Source organism: Octopus bimaculoides, chromosome 23 (genome assembly GCF_046866305.1).
Source record: "Octopus bimaculoides isolate indiv1 chromosome 23, ASM4686630v1, whole genome shotgun sequence".
NCBI lineage: Eukaryota > Metazoa > Mollusca > Cephalopoda > Octopoda > Octopodidae > Octopus > Octopus bimaculoides.
Genome location: NC_142950.1, coordinates 23,499,217 through 23,525,684, shown reverse-complemented (window position 1 = coordinate 23,525,684; position 26,468 = coordinate 23,499,217). Strand labels below are relative to the sequence as shown.

Genomic DNA, 26,468 nt, shown 5'->3' with positions numbered 1-26,468 from the left:
ATATATATATATATATATATATATATATATATATATATATATATATATATATATATATATATATATATATATATATATATATATATATATATATATATATATATATATATATATATATATATATATATATATATATATATATATATATATATATATATATATATATATATATATATGTATATATATATATATATATATATATATATATATATATATATATATATATATATATATATAAGATGGGCTTCTTTCAGTTTCAATCTACCAAATCCACTGACAAGGCGTTGGTCAGCCCAAGGCTATAATAGAAGACACTTGCTCAAGGGGTCTATGCAATGGGATTGAGCCTGGATCTATGTGGTTGGGAAGCAAGCTTCTTATCACACAGGCACACCTATATATATATATTCACCTGTTTTTACATGTGTTTTCCAAGCTAGCATGGGTCAGACAAATACATATCATTGAAGCAGGACATTCTTCCCGTCACTAAACCCTGCCTGATTTTCAAGTATGGGACTTTTTAAAACCCACACATCTTTGAAAGTACAGAGCTAGTAGGCAATTTATTCACACACAGAGACAATAAACTTTACCAACTGTAACTCAGAAAATTTTTTATATGAAACTGAATGTAAACATTCACACACACACAGACACACTAATACATGTGAAGTTATTGATTTGCTATGCAATTAGATCTATGTGTGTTCTTTTAATCATTTATTGGTTTCTCTCATTGAATTGTGACCATGTCAGGATGTTGCCTCCAATAGGCTTAGTAAAGTTTCTATCTACCAAATTCATTCACAAGACATTGATTAGCTTGGGGCTAGAGTGGAAGATACTTGCCCAAGGTACTGTGCAATAGGATTGAATACAAAATCACACCGTTGAGAAGTGAACTTCTTAATCACACACACACACAGTGGAGGCATGTGACTTAGTGGTTAGGTTGTTGGACCCATGATCATAAGATTGTGGTTTCAATTCCCGAACTGGGTGACGCATTGTGTTCTAGAGCAAAACACGTCATTTCATGTTGCTTCAGTCTACTCAGCTGGTAAAAGTGAGTAATCTTGTAATAGACCAGCATCCTATCCAGGCAGAGAATTTATACACCATGGTAACAGGGAAACCAGCCTTTATGAGTTGGCATGATTTGAGAAGGTAGCTTTACACACACACACACTTGTGCAGTGTGCGTGTGTATGTGTGTGTGTGTGTGTGTGTGTGTGTATGTATGTGTGTGTGCGCGCGCGCATGTGTGTGTGCATGTAGAAACACATCTGAGTGCATTCATGTCTGTGTTTATGCAGTGCCTCTTTATGTCCTATTTGACAAATAGATCAATAAAATAAGCACCAAACTGAAATAAATAAAAGTGGTTTTCATAATAATTTGAAATCCTTGAACACATTATCCTAGCAGGGCTACTGTTCAATGAATGAAACCAGTAAAGGAATAAAAGAGCATACATACACCTAGATGCATAGCAAATCTATAAGTTAATGGAAGAGCAGCTGCTCTCTCTCTTTCTATATATATATATATATATATATATATATACATGTAGTCAAGCATTGTCTTGCAAGAGAATTGGCCTCTCTCTATTGACCAGTCTCAGTTGTTTAATTGCAAGTTCACTCATTATTTCATCAAAATGGTTGATGCATACATCCACTGTAATTGACTGACCAGGTCTCATGAAGCTGTAGTGGATGACACCAGCACTGGACCACCAAACAAACACCATTAGCTTTTTTTTTGGTTTATATTCTTTTGGGATTGTGTTTTGGCACTTTGTCTCTATCCAACCACCATGCAGAACGCTTGCTACTGTTGAAAAGAATCCATTTTTCATCACAAATAACAATATGATGTAGAAATGGTTCGCTTTTATGCCATGACAGCAAAGAACAGCAAGTTTCAAGACGATGTGTCATCTGATGCTCGTTTATTTCATGTGGTGCCCACTTGTCCAGCTTCTTTACCATGCTGATTTGTTTCAGATGGTCTAATACTGTTGGAATCGAAACATCAAACCTTGCTGCTAACTCATGCATAGTTTGAGATGTATCCACTTCCACTACAGTTTCCAGCTCATCATTATCCACTTTGGTCTCAGGTCTACCACAGGGCTGATTTTCAAGAGTAAAGTCACCAGACCAGAACTTCTCAAACCATCGCCATATAGTGCACTCATTCATCACATCTTCACCAAACACCACATTGATGTTTTGAGCTGTCTGGTTTGCATTGGTTCCATGACGGAACTCATATTCATAAACACAAATTTTTGATCTATCCATGGGTTCACAAAAATTGATTTACAAGAGAAAATTCACAATATAATCAGACACCATGAATTGCATTTCAAAAAGTGATGATGTAACTCTTCAATGATGTAAAACAAAGAATTGCCAAGATAAAACATTAGAGTAAACGATCGTCAAACTTGGTACATTAGAAAATTGGACACTTCATTCTTAATGACCTGATAGGCTCATTTCATCATGTTTGAACCATTTATATATATAGGGTCATTTTATTATGTTGAACCACTAATCTCTACACAATTTTTCTCTCTACATCTTTTTTTTCATTCTCTCTCCATTTTCCCCTATCAACCCTTTACTGTTACAGAGTGTAGGCTTGAAACATCAAAGACTTTTCCATTCTTCCCAAGCATCAAACAAATACACCTGCTTGTTGTTCCTTCACCTGTCTTCATCTTTCTTTCTGTAAATTTGAACTATATATATATATATATATATATATATATATATATATATATATATATATATATACATATGGTGGTTGTCTACTCCTTAAACAGAGTTTGACCACCTCCTGCACCTACACCCTAGCCCTTTCATGGCGTCTGATGTGGCTTTTTAAACCAGACATATATATATATGTATATATATATATATATATATATATATATATATATGGCACACTACAGAGAGGCATATACTCACATTAGTGCTGATGCTGCAAATAAAACGCAGAAGGATTTAAAATATTTCCTCGCATTCAGTTTAGCGATTGATTGAGCTATTAGGGACTGAAGTTTTGTGTTACTTGGATCTAATACTGCAACAAATGCAGCTATATTCATTCAGAATATGAGCATTTAGCACAAACAGTACTCCACAATATAACAAAACTGGCTTTATTGATATCAGATGTGTGTGTGTGTGTGTGTGTGTGTGTGTGTGTGTGTGTGTGTGTGTGTGTGTACACACACTATACTTGACCATTTACTGGTTGTATAACCATGACTTTCTGCACATTCCATCAGCTAATTAGGATTATTACATAATTCCAAGCTTCCAGAAACACCTGTTGAGTTAAAAAAAACAATGCATTCCTCCTTAATATTCTGTATTTTTTATGCTTTATGTAAATTTAGATTATATATATATATATATATATATATATATATATATATCCCCTTGTACAAATGTGTTTATCATCTGAATATATTTAGTTATATGTATCTATGTGTGTATGTGTGTGTGTGTGTCTGTGTGTGTGTGTGTGTGTGTGTGTGTGTGTGTGTGTGTGTGTGTGCGTGTGTGTGTGTGTGTGAGTGTGTGTGTATCTATGTGTATAGGTATAGTTTTATATACATAAAGCTTAATTGTGTTTATCTGAATCACTATCTCCATATCAGCTCACCTGGATCTCTCTCAAAGCCACTCTTAACCCTATGGACCTAATCCTTGATAAAGATTTCCGAGTTTAAGTTCAAATCTTTTGAGCACTAGTATAGGATTTTTTTTTCCCATTTAAATGTAGGAAATTCAAGAACAGATTTCATTACATCTTCATACTTGAAGTATCTGGCTACAGCGTTCATGATCAATAATTCAACGAACAAGGAGGATTTCTAGAAATCTGGGATCACTTTTTAAAGTGCAATTAATCCTGTGTACTTCCTAATCATTGCAGAGGCACCATCTGCTGCAACATTGACAAGTTTTGTTCAGTGGAACACCAGGATTTGTTAAGGCTCCATTAAGGATTTATGAGAAAGCCAAGAGCTGCTTTTTTTTTAATTCCACTAAATCCAACATTATTTCTTACACAATTAACTCAGAAAAAACACAATCAAATACTACCAGTTGTGGGTTCTCTTGTATCTCAGTTGATTAATCAATCGCTAAACTGAATGCAAAAGAATATTTTAAATCCTTCTGCATTTTACTTGCCTCTCCGTAGTGTGGCATGAAACGGGTGTTTGAGCTTATTAGTGACTGAAGCTTTGTGTTACTTGGATCTAATACTGCAACAACAGTAGCTATATTCATTCAGAATATGAGCATTTAGCACAAACAGTATTCCACAATATAACAAAACTGGCTTTATTGATATCAGATTCCTGACTGAACATTGTCAATCATGTTTGCTAACTACTTAGAGATGGTTTTTAACACTGTTAATTCATTTTTCCTTAATTCTGATTTTGGAGGATAATCACGTGAAATGTTTTTGTGATTTGCTTCACAGTGATGTTTCAAATAGTTGGCTTTGTAATGACTAAGTGAAATATGATAAGAGACAAAGATTTACCTCCTTTATTGATGAATGCAAAATCTTCCCCCCACTCTGGCTAAATGTTTCTATTTTCATCTTTATATCTTCACTTCTTGGGAGGCACAATGGCCCAGTGGTTAGGGCAGTGAACTCGCGATCATAGGATTGCGGTTTCGATTCCCAGACCGGGCGCTGTGAGTGTTTATTGAGCGAAAACACCTAAAGCTCCACAAGACTCCGGCAGGGGATGGTGGCGAACCCTGTTGTACTCTTCCACCACAACTTTCTCTCACTCTTCCTGTTTCTGTTGTACCTGTATTTTGTCTGTGGAGTGCTCAGCCACTTGCATGTTAATTTCATGAGCAGGCTGTTCCGTTGATTGGATCAACTGGAACCCAAGACATTGTAAGCGACGGAGCGCCAACAACAAATCTTCACTTCTTACAAGTTGATGATGCCATCTTCCTTTGCAACTGTTTTACAGACACTTATAAACAAAACTTGTATCCAAAGTCTACAAACAAGGTATGAATGGTTGAATAGCTAATGGTTTGGGCAAGACTAATTAAAGCTATCTGTGACCAGTCTCATCCCCTCTCCGTGCACATAAATGTTTAAGCCACTTGCCCCTCACATCAGCCTCCTGATATTCTTCTGTAACCCTTACCAACCTTAAATCTCCCTAATCCCTCTGTTTCTTACCTTCAACACTAAAGATCTAGCGTTATCATTTAGAATTGTTTCTGTTATTCATTGCTGTACTAATGGTGAGAGATCCATCATCAGGTAAAACAATATAAATTATTGAGTTAATAGTTATATCAATATTATTCTAAAACGGATAATGTGCTGATGTCCATTATGAAAAGTGATGGCCATTGTAAAAAGTGAAATGTGACAAGAAGGAAAAGATAAAATAATTGTTTCTATTTGTTATCACTTTCAAGTGCATGTGATACACTGTAGCATGTTCTGAAAGAGAGAGATGAAAACATATCCATACACAGTTATCATCATCATCATCATCATCATCGTCGTTTAACGTCCGCTTTCCATGCTAGCATGGGTTGGAAGATTTGACTGAAGACTGGTGAAACCGGATGGCAACACCAGACTCCAATCTGATTTGGCAGAGTTTCTACAGCTGGATGCCCTTCCTAACGCCAACCACTCAGAGAGTGTAGTGGGTGCTTTTACATGCCACCAGCACGAGGGCCAGTCAGGCGGTATATGTATCTATATGGTAAAAATGTGAAAGGGAAATACGTTGAGAAAGGGAGTACAAAACTAAAATAGAAGGGGTGGAAATTTAAAAAAAAAATTCATTACAGTTTTATATTAGGGGTTATTTGAAACAGTTGGGGAATGCCAAAGCCCTAAAGGGGATCTAGTCAAGGAGGAACAAAACAATCTCCATACCACTTGAAGGCAATATTTTCATATTTTAACGCTAAGGAAAGTAACTCTGATGGAGTCATTGTGATAGTATTAATGTTTCACCGCTACCATGACAACAAACGTTATTTCTTCTTCAAGTATGAGCTTCAAAGCTGAGTCAACGGAAAGGAGTTACAACCAGATGAAGTCCCCCCAAGTGACTTAAATGTACAAGTCTCCAATTGATAAGTTGCAATTTGGCCACCCCTGTCTTCCTCCACACTGATTTCAAATTTTGGCACATGGCCAGCAATTTCAAGGGAGGTGGTGGGTCAATTACATCAACCCCAGTACTCAAGTGGTACTTGTTTTATCAATCTTGAAAGGATGAAAGAGAAAAGTGAACCTCAGTAGAATTTGAACTCAGAACGTGAAGATGAACAAAATGCCACAAGCATTTTGCCCAGCATGCTAACAATTTGACCAGCTCGCTTAGGACTTCCCTACATAAACTAATAGTAAATCAAAAGGATTTCTGCAGTAGATTCACCTCATAAAGCCAACAGACATTTATTTGGAAATTTGTGTGTGTGTGTGTGTGTGTGTGTGTTTCAGAGAGAGAAAGAGAGATGGAGAGATGACAAACATACCTGGCTGGTAAAGTCCCACTACCGTGGTGGGAGTTATCTTCCGTAGGATTTTCTTCCATAGAATCTAAATAGCAGAAAAGAAAAGAAAAACAGGTAAATGGATTAAGCTATAAAAATAATAACAACAATTGTTTCTGAATTAAGTACAACATTGACAATTTTGATGCATGTGCAAGGTGGGGGTGATCAATACCATTGATTCCAGTACTTGACTGGTACTTTATTTTTTGATCCTGGAAGGAAATAATAATAATAATAATAATAATAATAATAGTTTCAAATTTTGGTGCAAGACCAGCAAGCTTGGGAAAGCAGGGTAAGTTGATTATATTGACCCCAGTACTCAACTGGTATTTATTTTATCAATTCCAAAAGGATGAAAGGCAAACTCAACCTCAGTGGAATTTGAACTCAGAATGTAAAGAGTCAGAAGAAATGCCACTAAGTATTTTGTCCAACACACTAACGATTCTGCTAGCTCACTGCCTTCTGGATATAATAATAATAATAATAATAATAATAATAATAATAATAATAATAATAATAATAATAATGATGATAATGACCAGACATTGGAAACTGGACATTGTTGTGGTGAATAAAATAGAAAGAACATGCATGATAATCGACATAGCATGTCCTGGTGACAACAGGATCAATGTGAAAGAAGAAGGAAAAATGAAAAACTATGACAATTTGAAGTGGGAAATATGAAGGTTGTGGTCAATGAGGAGAACAGATGTGATACCAATAGTAATTGGTGCACTTGGAAGTATCAGCACTCAACTACCAACATGGCTGAAAAAGATTTGTGAAGGTAGAACATCTTCAAAACTCAGCATTGCTTGGAACTGCAAGAATTCTTTGCTGGGTTCTTGAAGCATGACCAGTAAATAAGTGTCACCTTAGTCTGCCGGCTGTGGACAGCTGATACTTTCCATCATACCCACCAAAATAAGCTGTGAGTTCTCATCACATAATAATAAGACTTGTAGCCCAATGTTAGGAATTTTTATTTTCCAACACTCTTATCTGTTGTGAGTATATGAATAATATTAATAATAATCATAACAACAACACACTAGGTAAAGAAACTAGATAAGGGAACTAGACCAAAGCCAGACATACAAATACTTAAGAATCAATGAACTAAATAAAGTACAACATACACAAATGAAAGAAAAGGTAAGGAAGTATTATAGAGCTCAATGCAAAAACTAAGATAACAGGCATCAATATTCTAGTTGTCCAAGTTATAAATAACAGTTACAATATTCTTAATTGATCGTATGAACTAGCCAAACTAGACAGGGAAACAAGTAAAATAATGATGGAACATAGAATACACCACCCAAAACCTGATGTAGAAAGGTTATATACACAATAAATTGAAGGTTGTAGAGGCCTTATACAACTAGAAAACTACTCTAAAATAACCACCATAGGAATACAGAAACATCTTATTCAGAACCAAGGAAAACTGGAATAAATAACCACAAAGCATGAGCAAAACAAACTGTTTTTCTGTCTTCGAGAAAGCAGAAAACTACAAGTAGGACTTCATAATATTTGATAACTATGAAGAAAAAGAAGAAACATCAAAAGCTGTAAAGCAACAAAAAATCTAAACTAAAACAGGAACTACAAAATAATATGATAAAACTATGACAAGAAAAGCCCTTACATGGGTAAATACAGGGATAAGCTAAACAAAAAAGAAATAAACAATGCAAAATACAAAGACTGGTTGAGAGGTTTGCATCCCAAAGCAGAGATTGAAGGGTTTTTCACTGTGGCAGAAGATCAAAGTCTCTCCACCAGAAACTTCCAGAAACACACAATGAAGAAAAATACAATAAGCAACTGCAGAATATGTGGTGATGAGGAAGAAACAAGAAAATCATATTGCATCTGGTTGCCCAGTCCTGGCCAAGAAGGAATACATTCACAGACATGAAAGATTGGAACTTAAATACACTGGAAGCTGTGCCAGTATTATGGAATAACATGAGGAAAAAGATTGTTATAGGCATATGCCCGAAAAGGCCTCAGAAAGTGACAAAGGAACCATACTCTGAGATATGCCAATACACACAGAGAGATCAAAGCTAATAGGCCAGATATTGTTGTCAAGGACCATCAAGAAAAACAAAATGCCTTCTAATTGACATATTACTCTGAACAGATGATAATGTATCCCTAAAAGAAATGGAGAAACTCTCAACATACAAAGATCTGGCAATAGATCTTTCTGAAGACAGAAATAATCCTTATAATAATAGGTGCACTAGGCATGTTTAAAAAAACATAGAGACAAACCAAAGCACCAAGACATTACTATATAATAATAATAATAATAATAATAATAATAATAATAATAATAAACCTTTCTACTATAGGCACAAGGCCTGAAATTTGGGGGGAGGGGACTAGTCAATTACATCGATCCCAGTGTTTAACAGGTACTTATTTTATCAACTCCAAAAGGATGAAAGGCAAAGTCAATACCAGCAGAATTTAAACTCAGAACATAAAAACGGATGAAATGCTGCCTTTTGCCTTGTGTACTAATGATCCTGCTAGCTTTTCATCTTACTAATAATAATAACCCTTTCTACTATAGGAACAGGGCCTGAAACTTTGGGGAAGGGAACAAGTCAATACATTAACCGCAGTGTTTCACTGGTACTTAATTTATCGACCCCGAAAGAATAAAAAGTAAAGTCAACCTTGGCAGAATTTGAACTCAGAATGTAGTGACAGGTGAAACATCACTATGCATTTCATCCAGCACGCTAATAATTCAGCCAGCTTGTCGCCTTAATAATAATAATAATAGTTTGAAATTTTGCCACAATGGCAGCAATTTTGGGGGAGGGGGATGAGTTGATTACATCGACCCCAATGTTTAACTGATATTTATTTTATCGATCCCGAAAGGATGAAATGCAAAGTCGACCTCAGAGGAAGAATTTGAACTCAGAATGTAAAGATGGACAAAAAAATGCTGCTGAGCATTTTGCCCAGCATGCTAACAATTCTGCCAGCTGACCACCTTAATAATAATAATGATAATGATAATAATAATAATAATAATAATTAATATTAAAAATAATAACAACAACAACAACAACAACAGTGACAACAATACTAATAGAAACAAGGTAAAAATATTTCCATAAAGATTTTTTTTTTCCACAAATATTTGTTCTACAAAGAAATATTCAAGCATACATACATACATACATACATACATACATTTATATAGCTAAAGATAAGAAAAAATTTAGCAGGCTTGGTTCTGGTGCACGGAATGCTCTAGAAACTATGGCATAACACTAGTAACTCACCTGAATAAAACAGAATAAAACCTGCACTGAGCATATATAAAATGCTGAATTTAACAAATGCAAAATATTATTTGTAAATAATAAATTTAAAAAAAACAAAAACAAATAAAATAGAGATAATGAAATAAAAATATATATTAGCGACAGAGGCAGTATTAATACCTTGAGGTAATATTTATCCCCACATAAACATGGATATTCTGTTAGAACAAACTATACTGTGGTAGAAACCATGAGAGAAACTCTCATATTGGCAAAATACATTCTTGTTTATATCACTAGCGAGGAGATAAATCCCCACTGTATCTCTGGTGCCAAGACAACCAGATGACATGATTTTGACCTTCCTTGGTCTTCTCAATGATGCACACTTGACCACTAGGGATACAGTGACTTATTTCTATTTCCATGCCAGTGATATATACAATCACAGTGCCAGAGCAGGCACTGGTGTCATGATTAGCCAGTGAGCTTGTTAAACACAATATATATTAGCAACAGAGGCAGTATTAATACTGACAGGTAACATTTAACCCTACTTAAATGAGGATGTTCTGTTGGAACAAACTAAACTGTGTTCAAGTGGGGATAAATATTACCTCTTGAAATATAAATATATGTAAATAACTAAAGGCCTTTAAACTTTGTAATATAAAAGAAACAAGATATTTATTTTCTAATCATGTAGGAGTGGCTGTATGGTAAGAAGCTTGCTTACGAACCACATGGTTCCGGGTTCAGTCCTACTGCATGGCACCTTGAGCAAGTGTCTTCTACTATAGCTTTGGGCCGACCAAAGCCTTGTGAGTGGATTTGGTAGATGGAAACTGAAAGAACCCCGTCGGATATATGTATGTATGTATATGTATATATATATATATATATATATATATATATATATATGTGCATGTGTATGTTTGTGTGTCTGTGTTTGTCCTCCCAACATCGCTTGGCAACCGATGCTGGTGTGTTTAGGTCCCCGTAACTTAGCGGTTTGGCAAAAGAGACCGATAGAATAAGTACTAGGCTTACAAAGAATAAGTCCTGGGGTCAATTTGCTCAACTAAAGGCGGTGCTCCAGCATGGCCACAGTCAAATGACTGAAACAAGTAAAAGAGTATGTTATCATCTTTTTAAAATACAAAAACCCTAAATTAAACAATTGCATGATGAAAGAGCTATTTTAGTCATTTATTTTGTGAGGTGCCGAAATTTTCACTGCATTACTGCAACTTGGTCACTGACACAGTTCCACGACAACTTTTTGGGACTTAGTGGTGAATTCCAAATAACTGATGAACCTGTGGTCAGCAACCTGATTGTGGTGTCTGTCATTTACTTGTTTCAGTCATTAGACTGCGGCCATGATGGGGCACCACTTTGAAGAATTTTTAATCAAATGGATTAGCTCCAGTACTTTTTTTGTAAGCCTGGGACCTACTCTATCAGTCTCTTTTGCTGAACTGTTAAGTTGTGGAGACATAAACACACAAACACCAGTTGTCAAATGTTGGTAAAAGACAAACACACACAAAGATATATATATATATATATATATATATATATATATACAGATATAGGGCAGGGAATTGCCAATTCGTAATAAAATTAATAAAATCAAAATTAATAAAATTAATAAATATCGCCATCCGTTAGAGAAAAAATTTGTAGTTTGGAATCAGTAGTTCTTTGACTGCTATTTCTAAATTTTCAGTATGTTGGTGAAGCATCTAATGCCGATCCTTATATATTTATGATTATATATATATATATATATATATATATATATATATATATATATACACACACACACACATTTAAAATCCATTGTCCATTCTGGCAGGGGTTGGACAGTTTGGCCAGGGCTGGCAAACTGGGAAGCTGCACCAGACTCCACTCTGATTTGGCTTTGTTTCTATGGCTGGATGCCCTTCCTAATGCCAACCACTTTACAGAGTGCTGGGTTCTTTTACATGACACCGCACAGGCACTTATACATGGCATTGCATGTTTATATATACATACATACATATATATATATATATATATATTGTTGTACTTGGGGATAGTCATATTGCCAGTTTAGCCAATAAAAACACACGCACTGTATATTTGGTGTTAATTTGCTTCAGCTTTATATTACATTACATTATATTAATCCTATTTCGGCCAGAGTTCTTTCGTCACACTTCTGTGACCTCATCAGTGGTCCTTTGCTTTCTTCTTTCTTATGTGTGTCCCACCTTGCTAACTATCAGCCATTTTGTATTTTGTATTCCATTTTGTATTTTATATATATATAATGGACTTCTTTCAGTTTCTGTCTACCAAATCCACTCACAAGGACTTGGGCTGCTCGAGGCTATAGTAGAAGACACTTGCCGAAGGTGCCATGCAGTGGGACTGAACCCAGAACCATGTTGTCAGGAAATAAGCTTCTTACTACATACCCATACTTGCACTTATGATGAAAATTCTGATACCCCCCAAAAAAAAACAATAAGCATGTCTGTTTTGGCAGATAGACTAGTTCCGCACATATGTGTGTATCTGTAGGAAGTTGTGTGTGTGTGTGTAGTTGTGCATAAGTGTAGTTGTGCATAAGTTGAGGTAGAAAACAAAGACAAAAAAATTATTTTAAAAACTGAAATTCAAATTAAAACGTAATTCAGACTGAAATGAAATTACAATCCACACTCTCACTTTTTTTGCTATTTTAGCTTGTTTTAATTGGATTGGAATTAAAATTTCAATTTAAGAAAAAAAGAAGGTAACCTATTTACTGAACAGGAATGATGGATTTACAAATTAAAATCTGCATCAAAATGTTATTGAAAATTAGAAATGGATTAGATTACTCAAAGCTAATAAGTGGTTCTTAAGGTTAAGTTCATAAAAAAGCTCTCTGCATATTGCCATGCTGTTATCACTCTTTCACAATGCTCCGGCTCCCTATCTGACAGTTATGGCATGCCATTAAGGTAGACACTGAAGACCATTGTGTGTTCCGATCTATCATTTGTCCCAAAAAGTTGAGCAGAGTGTTACTGAAATGCTGTACACATCTGCTCAGACCCAAGTAACATGCACCTATTTTGGTCTACCTTTGACCAAATTGTGGCTTTGTTTCCACATTGCACCTCCTCCACTGAGGCATATCAAACAGCTTTTATTCCCTTGTGTCTTACAGCATGTGCCTTAGCTTTGACAATGTCACCTTCATGCTTACCATTGAAGAATTGGTCAAGGGCCAATCTCACTGCAAGCACATGCCTTTCCTAAGTGTCTCTTCTAAGTTCTCAACTAAGTTTCTCTCTATTCTATTTCTTTATATTGCTAATGCCTCACTAAACCTAATTGATTCTACTCTAATTGCCCATTCTAGGGCAAAATGCCATTTGTTGTTGATGATTGACCCTGTCAGTGCCCGCTTGACTAATTCATTAATCCAGTTTGTATAAGCCTGGCACCCAGGAGTGGTGTGTTCAGCTTCCAGTAACAGGGTCCCTGCCTACAAAGCCTATCTAGGTCAACTGTACAGATCACAATTTTGTGGTCTGCATGGCCAACAATTCTATAAAGTGGACAACTTATGCTATCCTTATTTACTGGCCAACAGTAAATTCTATGTAGCTACAACCCAGATGACCCAATGTAGTTTCTCCATGTCCACATTAGCACAATTGGAAAATCCAGTTGGATATTTGATCGACTCAAGCAGAAATTGAACTCAGAACATACTAACAACTGGCATACTAACAACTCTGCCAGCTCACTGCCTTAATAATTATAATAATAATAATAATCCTTTCTACTATAGGTACAAGGCCTGAAATTTGGTGGAAGAGGATAGTTGATTACATCGACCCAGTATGCAACTGGTACTTATTTTATCAACCCCAAAAGGATGAAAGGTAAAGTTCACCTCGGCAGAATTTGAAGTCAGAACATAAAGACAGACAAAAGACTGCAAAGCATTTTGACTGGCATGCTAACAGTTCTGCCAACTCACCACCTTAGATAATAATAATAATAATAATAATAATAATAATAATAATAATAATAATAATGATGATGATGATTTCAAATTCTTTCCACAAGGGCAGCTTAGGGGAGGAGATTAAGTCGATTACATCAAACCCAGTGTATAACTGGTATTTATTTAATCAACCCCAAAAGAATGAAATACAAAATTGACCTCGGTGGAATTCGAAATCAGAACATAGTGATGGTCGAAATATTGCTAAGCTTTTCATCCAGTATGCTAATAATTCTGCCAGCAGGCCACCTTAAATAATAATATTAATAATCCTTTCTACAATAGGCACAAGCCCTGAAATTCAAGGGGAGGGAGACAGTCGATTACATCAACCTCAGTACTCAACTAGTATTTATTTTATAAACCCTGAAAGGATGAAAGGCAAAGTCAACCTTGACAGAATTTTAACTCAGAATGTGCAGACAGATGAAATACCACTAAGTATTTATCCTAGCATGCTAACAATTCTGCCAGCTCACCACCTTAATAATAATTAGGAAAACCGTTGGAAAACAGAGACTCCAGCTAAGAAGATCTGAAGAAGGAATTCTAATTCCGAAATATCATCGGACTATTGATAACCAAGTTACAACAGGTATATAGTCCATTTTTTGTTCTATAGTGCATTGTTATACCATTCTAAACTTTTTATTCTTTACAAACAATACACAATGCTTCAAGCGAACTACAATATTCTATTATTTATGAAGACTGACAACTCTTCATGAAAGTAAATAAGCAATAAGAAGAGCATGATACACTTTGTAATAAATAGAGATCAACTCTTTTTATTGAATTGAACAATATTTTGACAGTATAGGTCTTCCTCAGGTTCAAATTGAGAAAGAAAAAAAAACCAGAAATAAAGAAATTCAAAATTTGAACTGAAATATACTGCATTCCTTTTAAGACAGAATGACAGCATAAATTTTTGCTTTTTCATAACTGATAACAAAGAAAAAAAGAGAAGGAAAATGAAGAAAAAGAAAAGAAAACAAGAAAGAAAACACTTGATCAAAAAGTTTCGTGTAAATGTGATGGAATTTTCTAATCATTTCATTCTTTCCTCCAGAGCATGACATTAGTAATACACAAATATATTTATCCTCATGTATTTTAAGGACTGAAAATGTAGTGGAGTCAGAATATTTCTCTGAGAATGTGTATTTTCAGGTGTTCCTCAAATTTACAGCCATCTGATGAAAAATGGTTTTTTAACAAGTTCTGAACTACTGTTATTGTGCCTGACATCATACCTGTGCCCATTGCATCTTATTTTAAATTTGTCTGTCATGCAACCAGCATAAATCAAGTTCTGTTTGGTGCATTCTTCTGTGTACACCAAATGGGAATCCTTACAGGTTCCATCTTCTGTATGAATCATAACATTTCTGTTATGGTTTGTGGTGGAGTTAACTTGACTAATGTTGTTACACAATTGGACAGGTCTCACCTGTCTTGCAGCTGTTTTTCAGAGAGAGCATTCAGAAACTTCTATGAAGTTTTCATTAGGATTAGAGGTACTGATTAATAGTTCTCATATTTTTAATGCTGCAAGAGGCAGCTGAGGAAATATTTTTTTGAAGCAAGTATATTTTTCTGAAATATACTGGTAACTTTCATGCAACACTTAAAATGCCAGCAAAACTTCAGTGCTAGTCTATCACTAAAGAAATTCAATCATAAATTTTACTTTGGCTGCTAAAATTACTTACTGATTATTTTATCTCTCCCTCTCTCTCTCTTTCTCTCTCTCTCTCTCTCTCTCTCTCTCTCTCTCTCTCTTACTAAGTGTAAGTAGCCATGCAGATCCCTCTGCAGAAAACTGCTCTGCTACCACCACCCTCCCCAGTAATCCTCTATCATGTAGCTGTGCTCAACCTATCTCAGGGCTCATAGTCCTACTGCAAACTGTATGGCAACCACAATAGTACAGGTGGCACAAAAAAGCACCCAGTCCACACTGTAAAGTGATTGGAGTTAGAAAGGACATCCAGCCATAAAAACATGCCAAAGCAGTTACTAGAGCATCAAGCAGTCTTTGGACACATTGGTTCATCAAACTGTCCAACCCATGCCAGCATGGAACATGGATATTGATGATGATGATGATACATATGTATATAAATATATGTATATATGGATGTGATAAATATTGATTTTGCAAAGGTCTTTGATAAGGTTGATCATGGGATAATATTGTCACAAACTACAAGGATTTGGTATAGTTGGAAAACTGGGAGAGTGGTATGACTTCTTAAAAGACATGTGTCAGTCTATGAAAGCCAATGGGGCCCTCTCCTATGAGGCATTAATAGTTGAGTGAAGTGCCTCAGGAAACTGTCTTTGGGCCATTGCTGTTTGTGGTGACCCTCAGATATGCCACCAGTTATAATGGCAGCTACTCTTACTAGCTATGCCAATGACACAGAAGTAGCACAAGCAAGAATTCTCTCAATGCTAATCTTCTACTCAAAGATCTAGATTCATGCCACAACAAATATATTTCAGATCAAAAGTAGCAACAACCCCAGAGTCAAACAAGAGAATGGCAGGATTGATTCTGAAAACTTATTTCCCTGATTCTTTTCTTATAAGTAAATGTTAAAAGGTGAAACAAACAACAACAAAAAGGATCAACATAATATATAATGAATAGATTGCTGAAGTATTTTGTAAACATGAGATAGATATGTTATGAGATATTTCAATTCATTTATATTATCAGACAAAATATTTCCTAATGTTGTATTTAAGAAATTACATTACATTTTAGTGAGAAAACAATAAAATCATGCAAACATGCACATAGTTATGCTAGGTTAATTTTCAGATACACAAGGAAGGTTAAATACATACCTAATTAGTAATGTTAAATGTCTAGGATGAGTTGTTAAATTATAATTTGTCAAACTATTGACAGTATTTACTTATACATTGTATTATGACTGCTTTGACATCTCAGTATCTTACTCTTAAATCTGTACAGAGTACAAGGAGTTCAAACTATGAACATTTATTTCTAAACTAAGGGTAATAACACCACCTGTTACATGCATCACTGGCTTAAATGATACGAGTGTCATTTCTTTTCAGGGGGGAGAGAGGAAATACTCAGTACAGATCGTTGCCAGTGCCCCTGGACTGGCTCTTGTGCGGGTGGCACATAAAAGACACCATTTCGAGCGTGGCCGTTTTCGTGCGGGTGACACGTAAAAGCACCCACTACACTCTCTGAGTGGTTGGCGTTAGGAAGGGTATCCAGCTGTAGAAACTCTGCCAAATTAGATTGGAGCCTGGTGTAGCCATCCGGTTGCACCAGTCCTCAGTCAAATCGTCCAACCCATGCTAGCATGGAAAGCGGACGTTAAACGATGATGATGATGATGATGATGATATAGTAGACTATGTATCTACATTTGTTCAAATCTGATGGTTTACACTTTCAATCCTTGCCTCTGTGCTTTACTCGGGCAACAGAAAATCAATCAGTTCATTCATCTTTTTGTCCTCTTAATAAACGCATGAGACGCAAAACACACAGAGTGAATCATCTTCACTTACACATACACGACACTTATTTATGGTTTGGTCAGACAAGAAAAGCAGCTGTACTCATGACTAGTTTCGCAGGTGTACCAAGACTGGTTGATGTAAGTGAGAGGAAGAATCCACAACTCATAGGTTATCTCCAGATTCAAATGTTTGTATTAGAGTGGATTCTGCTAAAAGTACCTACCTAAAGGCTAGATGGTGACATTAAAACAAGGTAATAGATTATGTCTACCACCTAAGATCAACTACAGTCCATTCAAGATATTCCATCTCCCCACTGGGTTGATTCAAGGCTAGAACAGATGGTATTTGCCCAAGTGGCTGCACAGTGAAATTCAAGCTAGATATATGATGTTAAAGCTAACTATTGTCATGACAACTGAAGGTTTAGATGTTTTAGCAGTTGCTTTTACAATTGAAAATTAAATTTCCAGATGATAAATTCAGAGATGTGAATTTATAATTAATAATCGTCACAAATCTCAATCACCGTACTAGTAAAACATAAAGAAAATCATAAAACATCCCTTAAAGCATTTTTCAGCCTTTAGCTGCTATTTTGATTAAAAATACAGTTTTTGCTTATACACAATAAAATTTAATTTCAATTATTACGAAAGTTTTACAACAGAAAAAATGGACAGACTGTGATTTGAGTTTGATATTTTATGTAATATAAATGTTAAGTAAGATAAAATCTTTCTACAAATGATGCAAAATGGTGTGATAGATATATTTCAAAACTAAGAATGGCCATTCCTTTAAACTTAATATATCTTCTAACAAAATGGAGCAAGACAAAAATATGGATCATAGGAAAGAAAGAAAAAGAAAAGAAAATGAAAAAGCACCAAGATAGCAAATTTAGGAAGAAAAAAAATATTGCAGAAAGTATATGCTATGTATGTGTGGCTAAACAAGACACATAGATACAGACAAACAGATACTGATTTCTAAGAGGAGCAGATGAAATATACTTACCTTTCTTTGATTGTGAACTAAATTCTATAAAGGATGACTTAGCAAAATTTCTAGACTGACACTTACCATAATTATGTGCTTTTGGTCCAGATATTTTCCTCGGTAATCTCTGCTGAACAGGGACCAGCATTTCTAAAAAACAGTGACACTACTCCTAAGCACAGTTGAGAGAGATTCTAAACAGGGTGTTTGTTTTTTTTTTTCTTTTCTACTGAAAAAGGGAACTGCTAAATTTCCATGGAATCAATACACAATAACAAAAAAAAAAATGCAAATAGTGATCAGAAATAGCATCTTAAAGCCAACTTCAACACAAATAACAAAATATCTGACCCTTAAATAATCCCAGTGAAGTCTTATATTTTGTAAGAAAGGTATATTCTAATCTAATTTTATTTACAAATCATATGCAAAATTGTTAAAAATAAATATAGCAAGGTAAGATGGGAAAATATTTAAGATAAGTTATAGAGCCAAGCTGAGACCACATCTAATTTTATGATACAATACCACCTGTTTTAAAGTACTATGCTTAAATCATAACTTTATGTCAGAAACTTTAACCCTTTAGCATTCAGATTACTCTGGCAAATATAATGCTTATTTATTCACATTCAATTGAATTAGTCATGCATGCATTATCTCGTAACTTTGAGATTTCAATGACATGATTGTTTATTTCTAGAATAATATTGTAAAGTAAGTGTGAGGGGCCACATCTGATCAGTTTGAACATAAAACTGATAGAATACTTTGGCCAGATATGGCCGGTTTAAATGTTAAAAGGGTTAAGTAATGTCCCAAACACTAGCTTAAATACAAAAAACCAAAAAAAGTTATTTTACTCAGTCTCTCTAAACTGATTATTTTCAAAACCCATTGAAACACACTTAGGATTTATTTCATCAGGAAAGGATTAAAGAAAATTAATGTCATAATGGCTTTAAGATGCTGAAATACTGATGGAATACCTATTGGGGTATACTCAATTGTGCTTGTCTCATTTAGTCTGAGTGACAGATTCTATTTTTACTTCAAAGCTAAGTCATTACCATTTTTGTTAATATAAAAATAACCGTTTCACCAAAACACCCAACATTATTAGTGGAAGAAAATAAACACAAAACAACTAAAAAAAAATGTTATATAACAAACTAGATTACAACTTCCTTTTGTGTATCAAAGAAACTTTAGGTCAAACAAAATTACTGATTATTAGTGTAATTTAAAAGGCACACTTAAATACAACAAGAATTATAATCGAATGTGTGATTAAGTTGGCAAATTAGTAGTGACATGGTTCCCAAATTACATATAAACAGTTCCCCCAAAGAACGACACAGCTCCTAGTTGTAAGCAGTAAAGATCCTAAGTTTTTAGTGTTGCCATTATTCATCAGCAAATACTAAATGATAGTGGCACTCCGTCGCTTACGACGTCGAGGGTTCTAGTTGATCTGATCAACGGAACAGCCTGCTCGTGAAATTAACGTGCAAGTGGCTGAGCACTCCACACACACGTGTACCCTTAACGTAGTTCTCGGGGATATATTCAGCGTGACACAGTGTGACAAGGCTGACCCTTTGAATTACAGGCACAACATAAACAGGAAGTAAGAGTGAGAGAAAGTTGTGGTGGAAGAGTACAGCAGGGTTTGCCACCATCCCCTGCCAGAGCCTCGTGGAGCTTTTAGTTTTCACTCAATAAACACTCACAACGCCCGGTCTGGGAATCGAAACCGTGATCCTATGACCGCAAATCCGCTGCCCTAACCACTGGGCCATTGCGCCTCCACACTAAATGATAACCAATTAAGAAAAATAAACAAAGATAATACTCTCCTACCTTCAAAATAATCTATTGATAATCAAGGAAAAATATTTGTATAATTTCTACATTTCTACTTGGGGCAACTAGTATATTTAGACACTGTTATGCAAAATAGTATATGGCTTTCTTATGGACAGCCAAAGGCTTCATTAGAATTTCAACACACACCCACACACATTCAGTTTCCATCTACCAAATCTACCCACAAGGCTTTGGTCAACCCGAGGCTATAACAGAAGACACTTGCCCAAGGTGTCATGCAGTGAGACTGACCATCTAGCTGGGAAGCAAACTTCTAACCACACAACTGTGCCTGCATCTATATATATATATATATATATATATATATATATATATATATATATATAAATTATCTATCTGTGTGTGTATGTGTGTGTGTGTTACATATTAAAAAAGGATGAAATTAAGCTGTATTGTTTTATCTAACCTGTATTCCTTTTGTTTTTGTTTTCTCACATTTATCAGTCAAAACAGTATCAGACACATCAATATATTTCAGGTGTTTTGTAACAATAACTCAAGTCCTAGTTTCAAACTTTAATTTTAAAGTAGGACTTCAAAATTTAAAAATCAAGACATAGTATGTAAAAAACTGAAAAAAGGAGAAGATAAGGAAAATATATAAATCCATCACAGTAAAGACATTCAATCCATGACAAATCTTTTATCTTTTACTTGCTTCAGTCACTGGACTACAACAAGAATCAGACACCACCTTGAAGGGTTGAGTCCAGTGGTTCCCAACCTTTTCACTACCAAGGACCCCTTTTATTTGAATGAGTTCTCCCATGGACCCCAGGTAATTGAAAGGTCTGTCAGCTTAACATGTTCACGGAACCCCTAGTACTACCTTTGCAGACTACCAGAGATCCGCAGACCATAGGATTGACTCCAGGGCTTTTTTTAAGTCTAGTACTCATTCATTAGTCTCTTCTGTTAAACTGCTAAGTTACAGGAATGTAAACAAACCAACACTGGTTGTAAAATTGTGGCAAAGACAAACACACTCATAAACACACACATATACATACTTATGTATGTATGTATGTATGTATGTCAGGTTGCTTGTGAGCACTCCTGGTACCATGTAATCCAGTACAATCTGCTGTATGACTGGGTCATCAGCAACTAAACTGGTAACCCCACTAAGCTTGTTTAGTTAAGAAGACAACTGGATACCCTACAGAATGAAAACAACACCTGTCAAAAAATAGATGAACTCATTAATGTCAATGGCCATCCAATATTGTATGCACAAGCTTGGTGCTGCTATTTCTCATGAACAGCAATAATTTCTGCAGCAAACATCAACAAACTGGTGACTTTGGTGCAGAAAACAGTGGTTATGCAGAGGATCAACATGTTTTCAGCAGTTGGCAGGCACAACTGGTTCGGTCAGCAGAGAAGAAGGAGAATGTACACATAGTGTACCACACTACAGAGAGTGAGTGACTTCTAGTCCTTGTTAGGAACATCACTCTAGAAGAAGGAAAGCTTTGATGTAAAACCTGTGACTTGACAACAGCTAATGAAGTCAACTAGTTCTTTTTGGGATTGCGAAGACCTATTGTGGCAAGCAAAAGCGAAACCATCATGGCACCTGTGCCCAGCATCGCCTTCCTGGCACTTGTGACGGATGGCACGTGTAAAGACATTCAAGCGAGATCGTTGCCAGTGCCGCCGAACTGGCTACTGTGCAGGTGGCACGTAAAATACACCATTTTGAGCGTGGCCGTTGCCAGTACCACCTGACTGGTCTTCGTGCCGGTGGCACATAAAAGCACCCACTACACTCTCGGAGTGGTTGATGTTAGGAAGGGCATCCAGCTGTAGAAACTCTGCCAAATCAGATTGGAGCCTGGTGTAGCCATCTGGTTTCACCAGTCCTCAGTCAAATCGTCCAACCCATGCTAGCATGGAAAGCGGATGTTAAACGACGATGATGATGATGATGATTGTTCAGGGAGAGGGACTGGTTGTGTGCAAGGGTTCTCATCATTTTAAAAAGCATCATGCACAGCCATCTCTTGACATACCAACACTGTAATTATCATTCACCTTGTTTCTCTTTATTTGTTTTTTTTTTTTTTTTTCATTTGAAAAGTTGGCCAAACCCTAAAAAGGCAAACCACATTCAATGAAGGTAATAATAACAATGATGCAAACAATGGCAATAAGGGTTCTGGAACAGTGTGAAGGGTTCTGGCCTAGCAGGTATCCTGGGGCATACAGTTCAGGCCAGGATGTCATCCTTCATCCTGAGACTGTGAGAAAATATAAGCCTATGAATAGTAGCTGCTGGAACATCCAAACTCCCCTTGATAATGAATCAACAGCATTTTCTGAAAGCAATTCTGCACTTACAGCAAAGGAGCTACAACACTACAATACTTGTGAATGGAGGCCATTTTACAGAACAGGCTGGAGGTTAAACTTTTTACTGTAGTGGTAAATGTGAAGAGGTGTGGAATTTGCACTGAAAGCACCTGTAGTCTCAGGTCTGGAAGAACTTCAATGTGAAGTTAGTGAGTCTTATGTACATGAGACTTCCACTGATCAATGACCTTCATGTGACTCTTGTTAGTGTGTATGCTCTAACTATGTGATTGTCTGAAACTGAAGTGTTTTCCTTCTACATGAAGGGACATAAAAGAATGGATAAAAAAAAGGCCAGGTATTCAGTCAAAATATTTGCATCAATACCTGGCCAGATATTTATTTATTTCATCAGAGGAGGATAAAACCTTATTATTCCACAAATTTTTTCAAGAGTCAACCCAATTATATGTACCCCTCTAAGATATATTTTTTTTAAATAGCTCATTTGTATGAAGAAAACTTTAATTCGCCAACCTACTCAGACAAAAATGAAACTAATTTTGGAGGGAAAACTTAAAGTGATTTTTTTTTTTTTTTTCTGAAACACTCTGCAGCCTGGATTACTGATTTAAAGAGGAATGAAAAAGCTATTTTGTTTTAATATTATTATACTTTTCTGTTGTTAAATGTTTTTTTTTTCTTTCTTACACATCACATCTTTTACTTGTTTCAGTCATAGGACTATATATAAGATTCATCAACCCCGCCTCCTTGTGATGTATTTGGTCAGCTTAGTCCATCGCACACAAAAAACCGCAAAAAAAATTCTCACTGAATTGCAGAGGTGAAATTTCCAAGGGTTCCACGCCACTCTACCCACCCATCACCACCACCATTTTCTGGACAAAAAAAAAAGTCTTTTGTGGCATATTAGGTCACCATAATTCATTCAAGGAAAAAAGAAATGCATTTTCCAGTGATTCCAGGAGGCGGGGGTGGATTTCCAAGTCCCCACCCCATTTTCCAAACAAAAATAAGGGGTTTGCAGCATATTAGGCGCTCAGGTTACTTCATTCCACATGAAAAATCTGAGGGTTTTTTTTTAGTGAACCGTGTGTGGGTGCACTTGTAAAAATTTACCAATAATATTTCCCCGTGACCAGACATGTTTCTATAGAATACTAAAATTGAATGACACTGTATGTGTGATGGTGATACTCATTTACAATGATCACACAGTGTCAAAACAAGGACACACATTCCCACACATACATATATACATATATATGTACATATAATGGGCTTTCCATACAGTGTTGCTTCTGCTGTTTCACCAGCACTTTGGGAATGAATTTCACCAACACACCCAAATCTTCCATTAAAATGGAATGCACTGATCCTGTGCTTATTCCCACTGAGTGAGAAATTTTCTGGATTGTTACATGACAGTCTTCCATGACTATTTACTAAACCTACTCGTTCAGCTCCTTGCTTTTGGCTTGTGAATGACTTGCCAGACTTGCTTCTCTCCACTTGATCTGAATTTTGCCCATGGCATCATTACCAAAGGCCTGCTGAATCTTCTGGATGGTTTGACTTTGTGTAACATCAAGCTTTTGGCAAAATTTGATGCAATATCTCTGCTTGATGTGTTTGGTGAAAACAAAAATCTCTGACAAGTGCACACTACATGTCTGTACTCTTGGTGTACAATGAGCAATTGACGCAGCCTATCAGGCACAAAAGTTTTCATGCATGTGCATGAAGTATGGTGTCACCAACCAGAGGATTTTGCCCACACAGCATTAGTTTTGGGAGGAAAAAGTAAAGTCAGATAAAGTTTGAACATGTTTTGTGTATACATACACATAAATACAGTATGAAACGCATGTCTATATATCCATTTATTCTCATATACACACATACATGAGAAATAGGTATATGCACATGGACAAACACACGCCCATATATATATGTATATATGGGTATATATCCACACATATACATACATATATGTACACACACATACATATGTATATATATGTTTGTCCATGTATATATATATAAATATATACACACACATATACACACGTGGGTGTGCATGTATATATATAATTACACACATACACACATATACACATGTATATACACACACACACAAAGGCATATACACTTACTCGTACATGTGTAATAAATGTATAAATGTAGGTTTATACACAAATACACAGACAAGTAGTGAGTGAAAACAGTAGAAAGTTACAAAGTGTTAATATACATGTTTATATTTATTATTCTCTTTATGTTTATTTCATATTATTTGACTAAAACATCTGCAACAAAGTTGAAGCAATATTTTTTAGTTTTATTATATTTGCTATTTTTATTTTTTTTACTAATTTGATTTACTTCTTTATCATATAAATCTAAATAGCTTCAAATTATTTCAGTTATATTTTTCAAACAATAAACTGAAAACCATTTTAATCTAGAATATTAAATAATAACAACAGCAACAATAATAATCTCATATTTGAAATAATTAATTAATTAATTTCACAACCATAAAATCATCTATAATATTGTCCAATTGTAATAGTACTTTAATCTTAACTAATGAATCTATCGTAATGAGAAGTGTGAAGTATCTATTTAATACAGATTAATTACACTTAAGGATATATATATGTATACACGTATGTATATATGTACATATATTTGGAGACATATATGAAGATACACCAGAAAGTGAAACTATGCATGCAAATTTTATTACTGAACATACTTTATCTGGTTATAAATATTAGCATTTGAATGCTTGTTTATGCATCTGTAAATTCAAGAACTTGGAGGCGCAATGGTCCAGTGGTTAGGGCAGCGGACTCGCGGTCATAGGATTGCGGTTTCGATTCCCAGACCGGGTGTTGTGAGTGTTTATTGAGCGAAAACACCTAAAGCTCCACGAGGCTCCGGCAGGGGATGGTGGCGAACCCTGCTGTACTCTTTCACCACAACTTTCTCTCACTCTTACTTCCTGTTACTGTTGTGCCTGTAATTCAAAGGGTCAGCCTTGTCACACTGTGTCACGCTGAATGTCCCCGAGAACTACGTTAAGGGTACACGTGTCTGTGGAGTGCTCAGCCACTTGCGCGTTAATTTCACGAGCAGGCTGTTCCATTGATTGGATCAACTGGAACCCTCAACGTCATAAGCGACGGAGTGCCAACAACAACATATGCATCTGTAAATTCAAGAACACATTGCATGCACATGTATTTAACGTATGAGTGCATGTCGCCCAATAATAATGATAATAGTAATAATAATCCTTTTTACTATAGGCACAAGGCCTGGAATTTGGTAGAGAGGGGACTAGTCGATTACATTGACCCAGTATGCAACTGGTACTTAATTCATCAACACCAAAAGGATGAAAGGCAAAGTTGACTTCGGCAGAACTTGAACTCAGAACGTGAAGACAGACGAAATACCATTAAGTGTTTTGCCCAGCATGCTAAAAGTTTTCCTAGCTCGCTGCCTTAATAGTGCAATATAATATTCCCCAAACGGGGTGGAGGAATACAGCACACACCTCCCCAGCTCAAAAGTACAGCAGGTGATGCAATAGAAAGTTACTTGAAACTACCAGGTGTCAAATAATAATCGTGGTGACGATGATGGTGATGAACATTGCCTCACCTCAGTTTATGAGAGACAAGAGTTTGCCTAGAAACTCTAGTGGTAAGAGTGAAAATGAGGCTGAACCTTGAACGGATGGCCTCTCGCTGTACAGTGGTTCAGAAA

At 35.7% G+C, this 26,468-nt stretch overlaps 1 protein-coding gene across 29 annotated transcripts in view; it reads right to left on the bottom strand.

Annotated features, from left to right (window-relative positions):
* LOC106876966 (transmembrane and coiled-coil domains protein 1) overlaps positions 1–26,468 on the bottom strand; it is a 307,482-nt gene that overhangs the window by 17,830 nt on the left and 263,184 nt on the right. For 16 of the 29 annotated variants that reach the window (XM_089340109.1, XM_089340096.1, XM_089340107.1 and 13 more), the window contains 2 exons: positions 18,564–18,629; positions 6,573–6,636 (listed from right to left, as the gene is read on the bottom strand). In XM_089340109.1, the coding sequence (XP_089196235.1) occupies positions 6,573–6,636; positions 18,564–18,629 (130 nt within the window). The remainder of the gene's footprint in view (positions 1–6,572; positions 6,637–18,563; positions 18,630–26,468) is intronic. The other 13 variants (XM_089340122.1, XM_089340102.1, XM_089340114.1 and 10 more) reach the window with 1 other exon arrangement.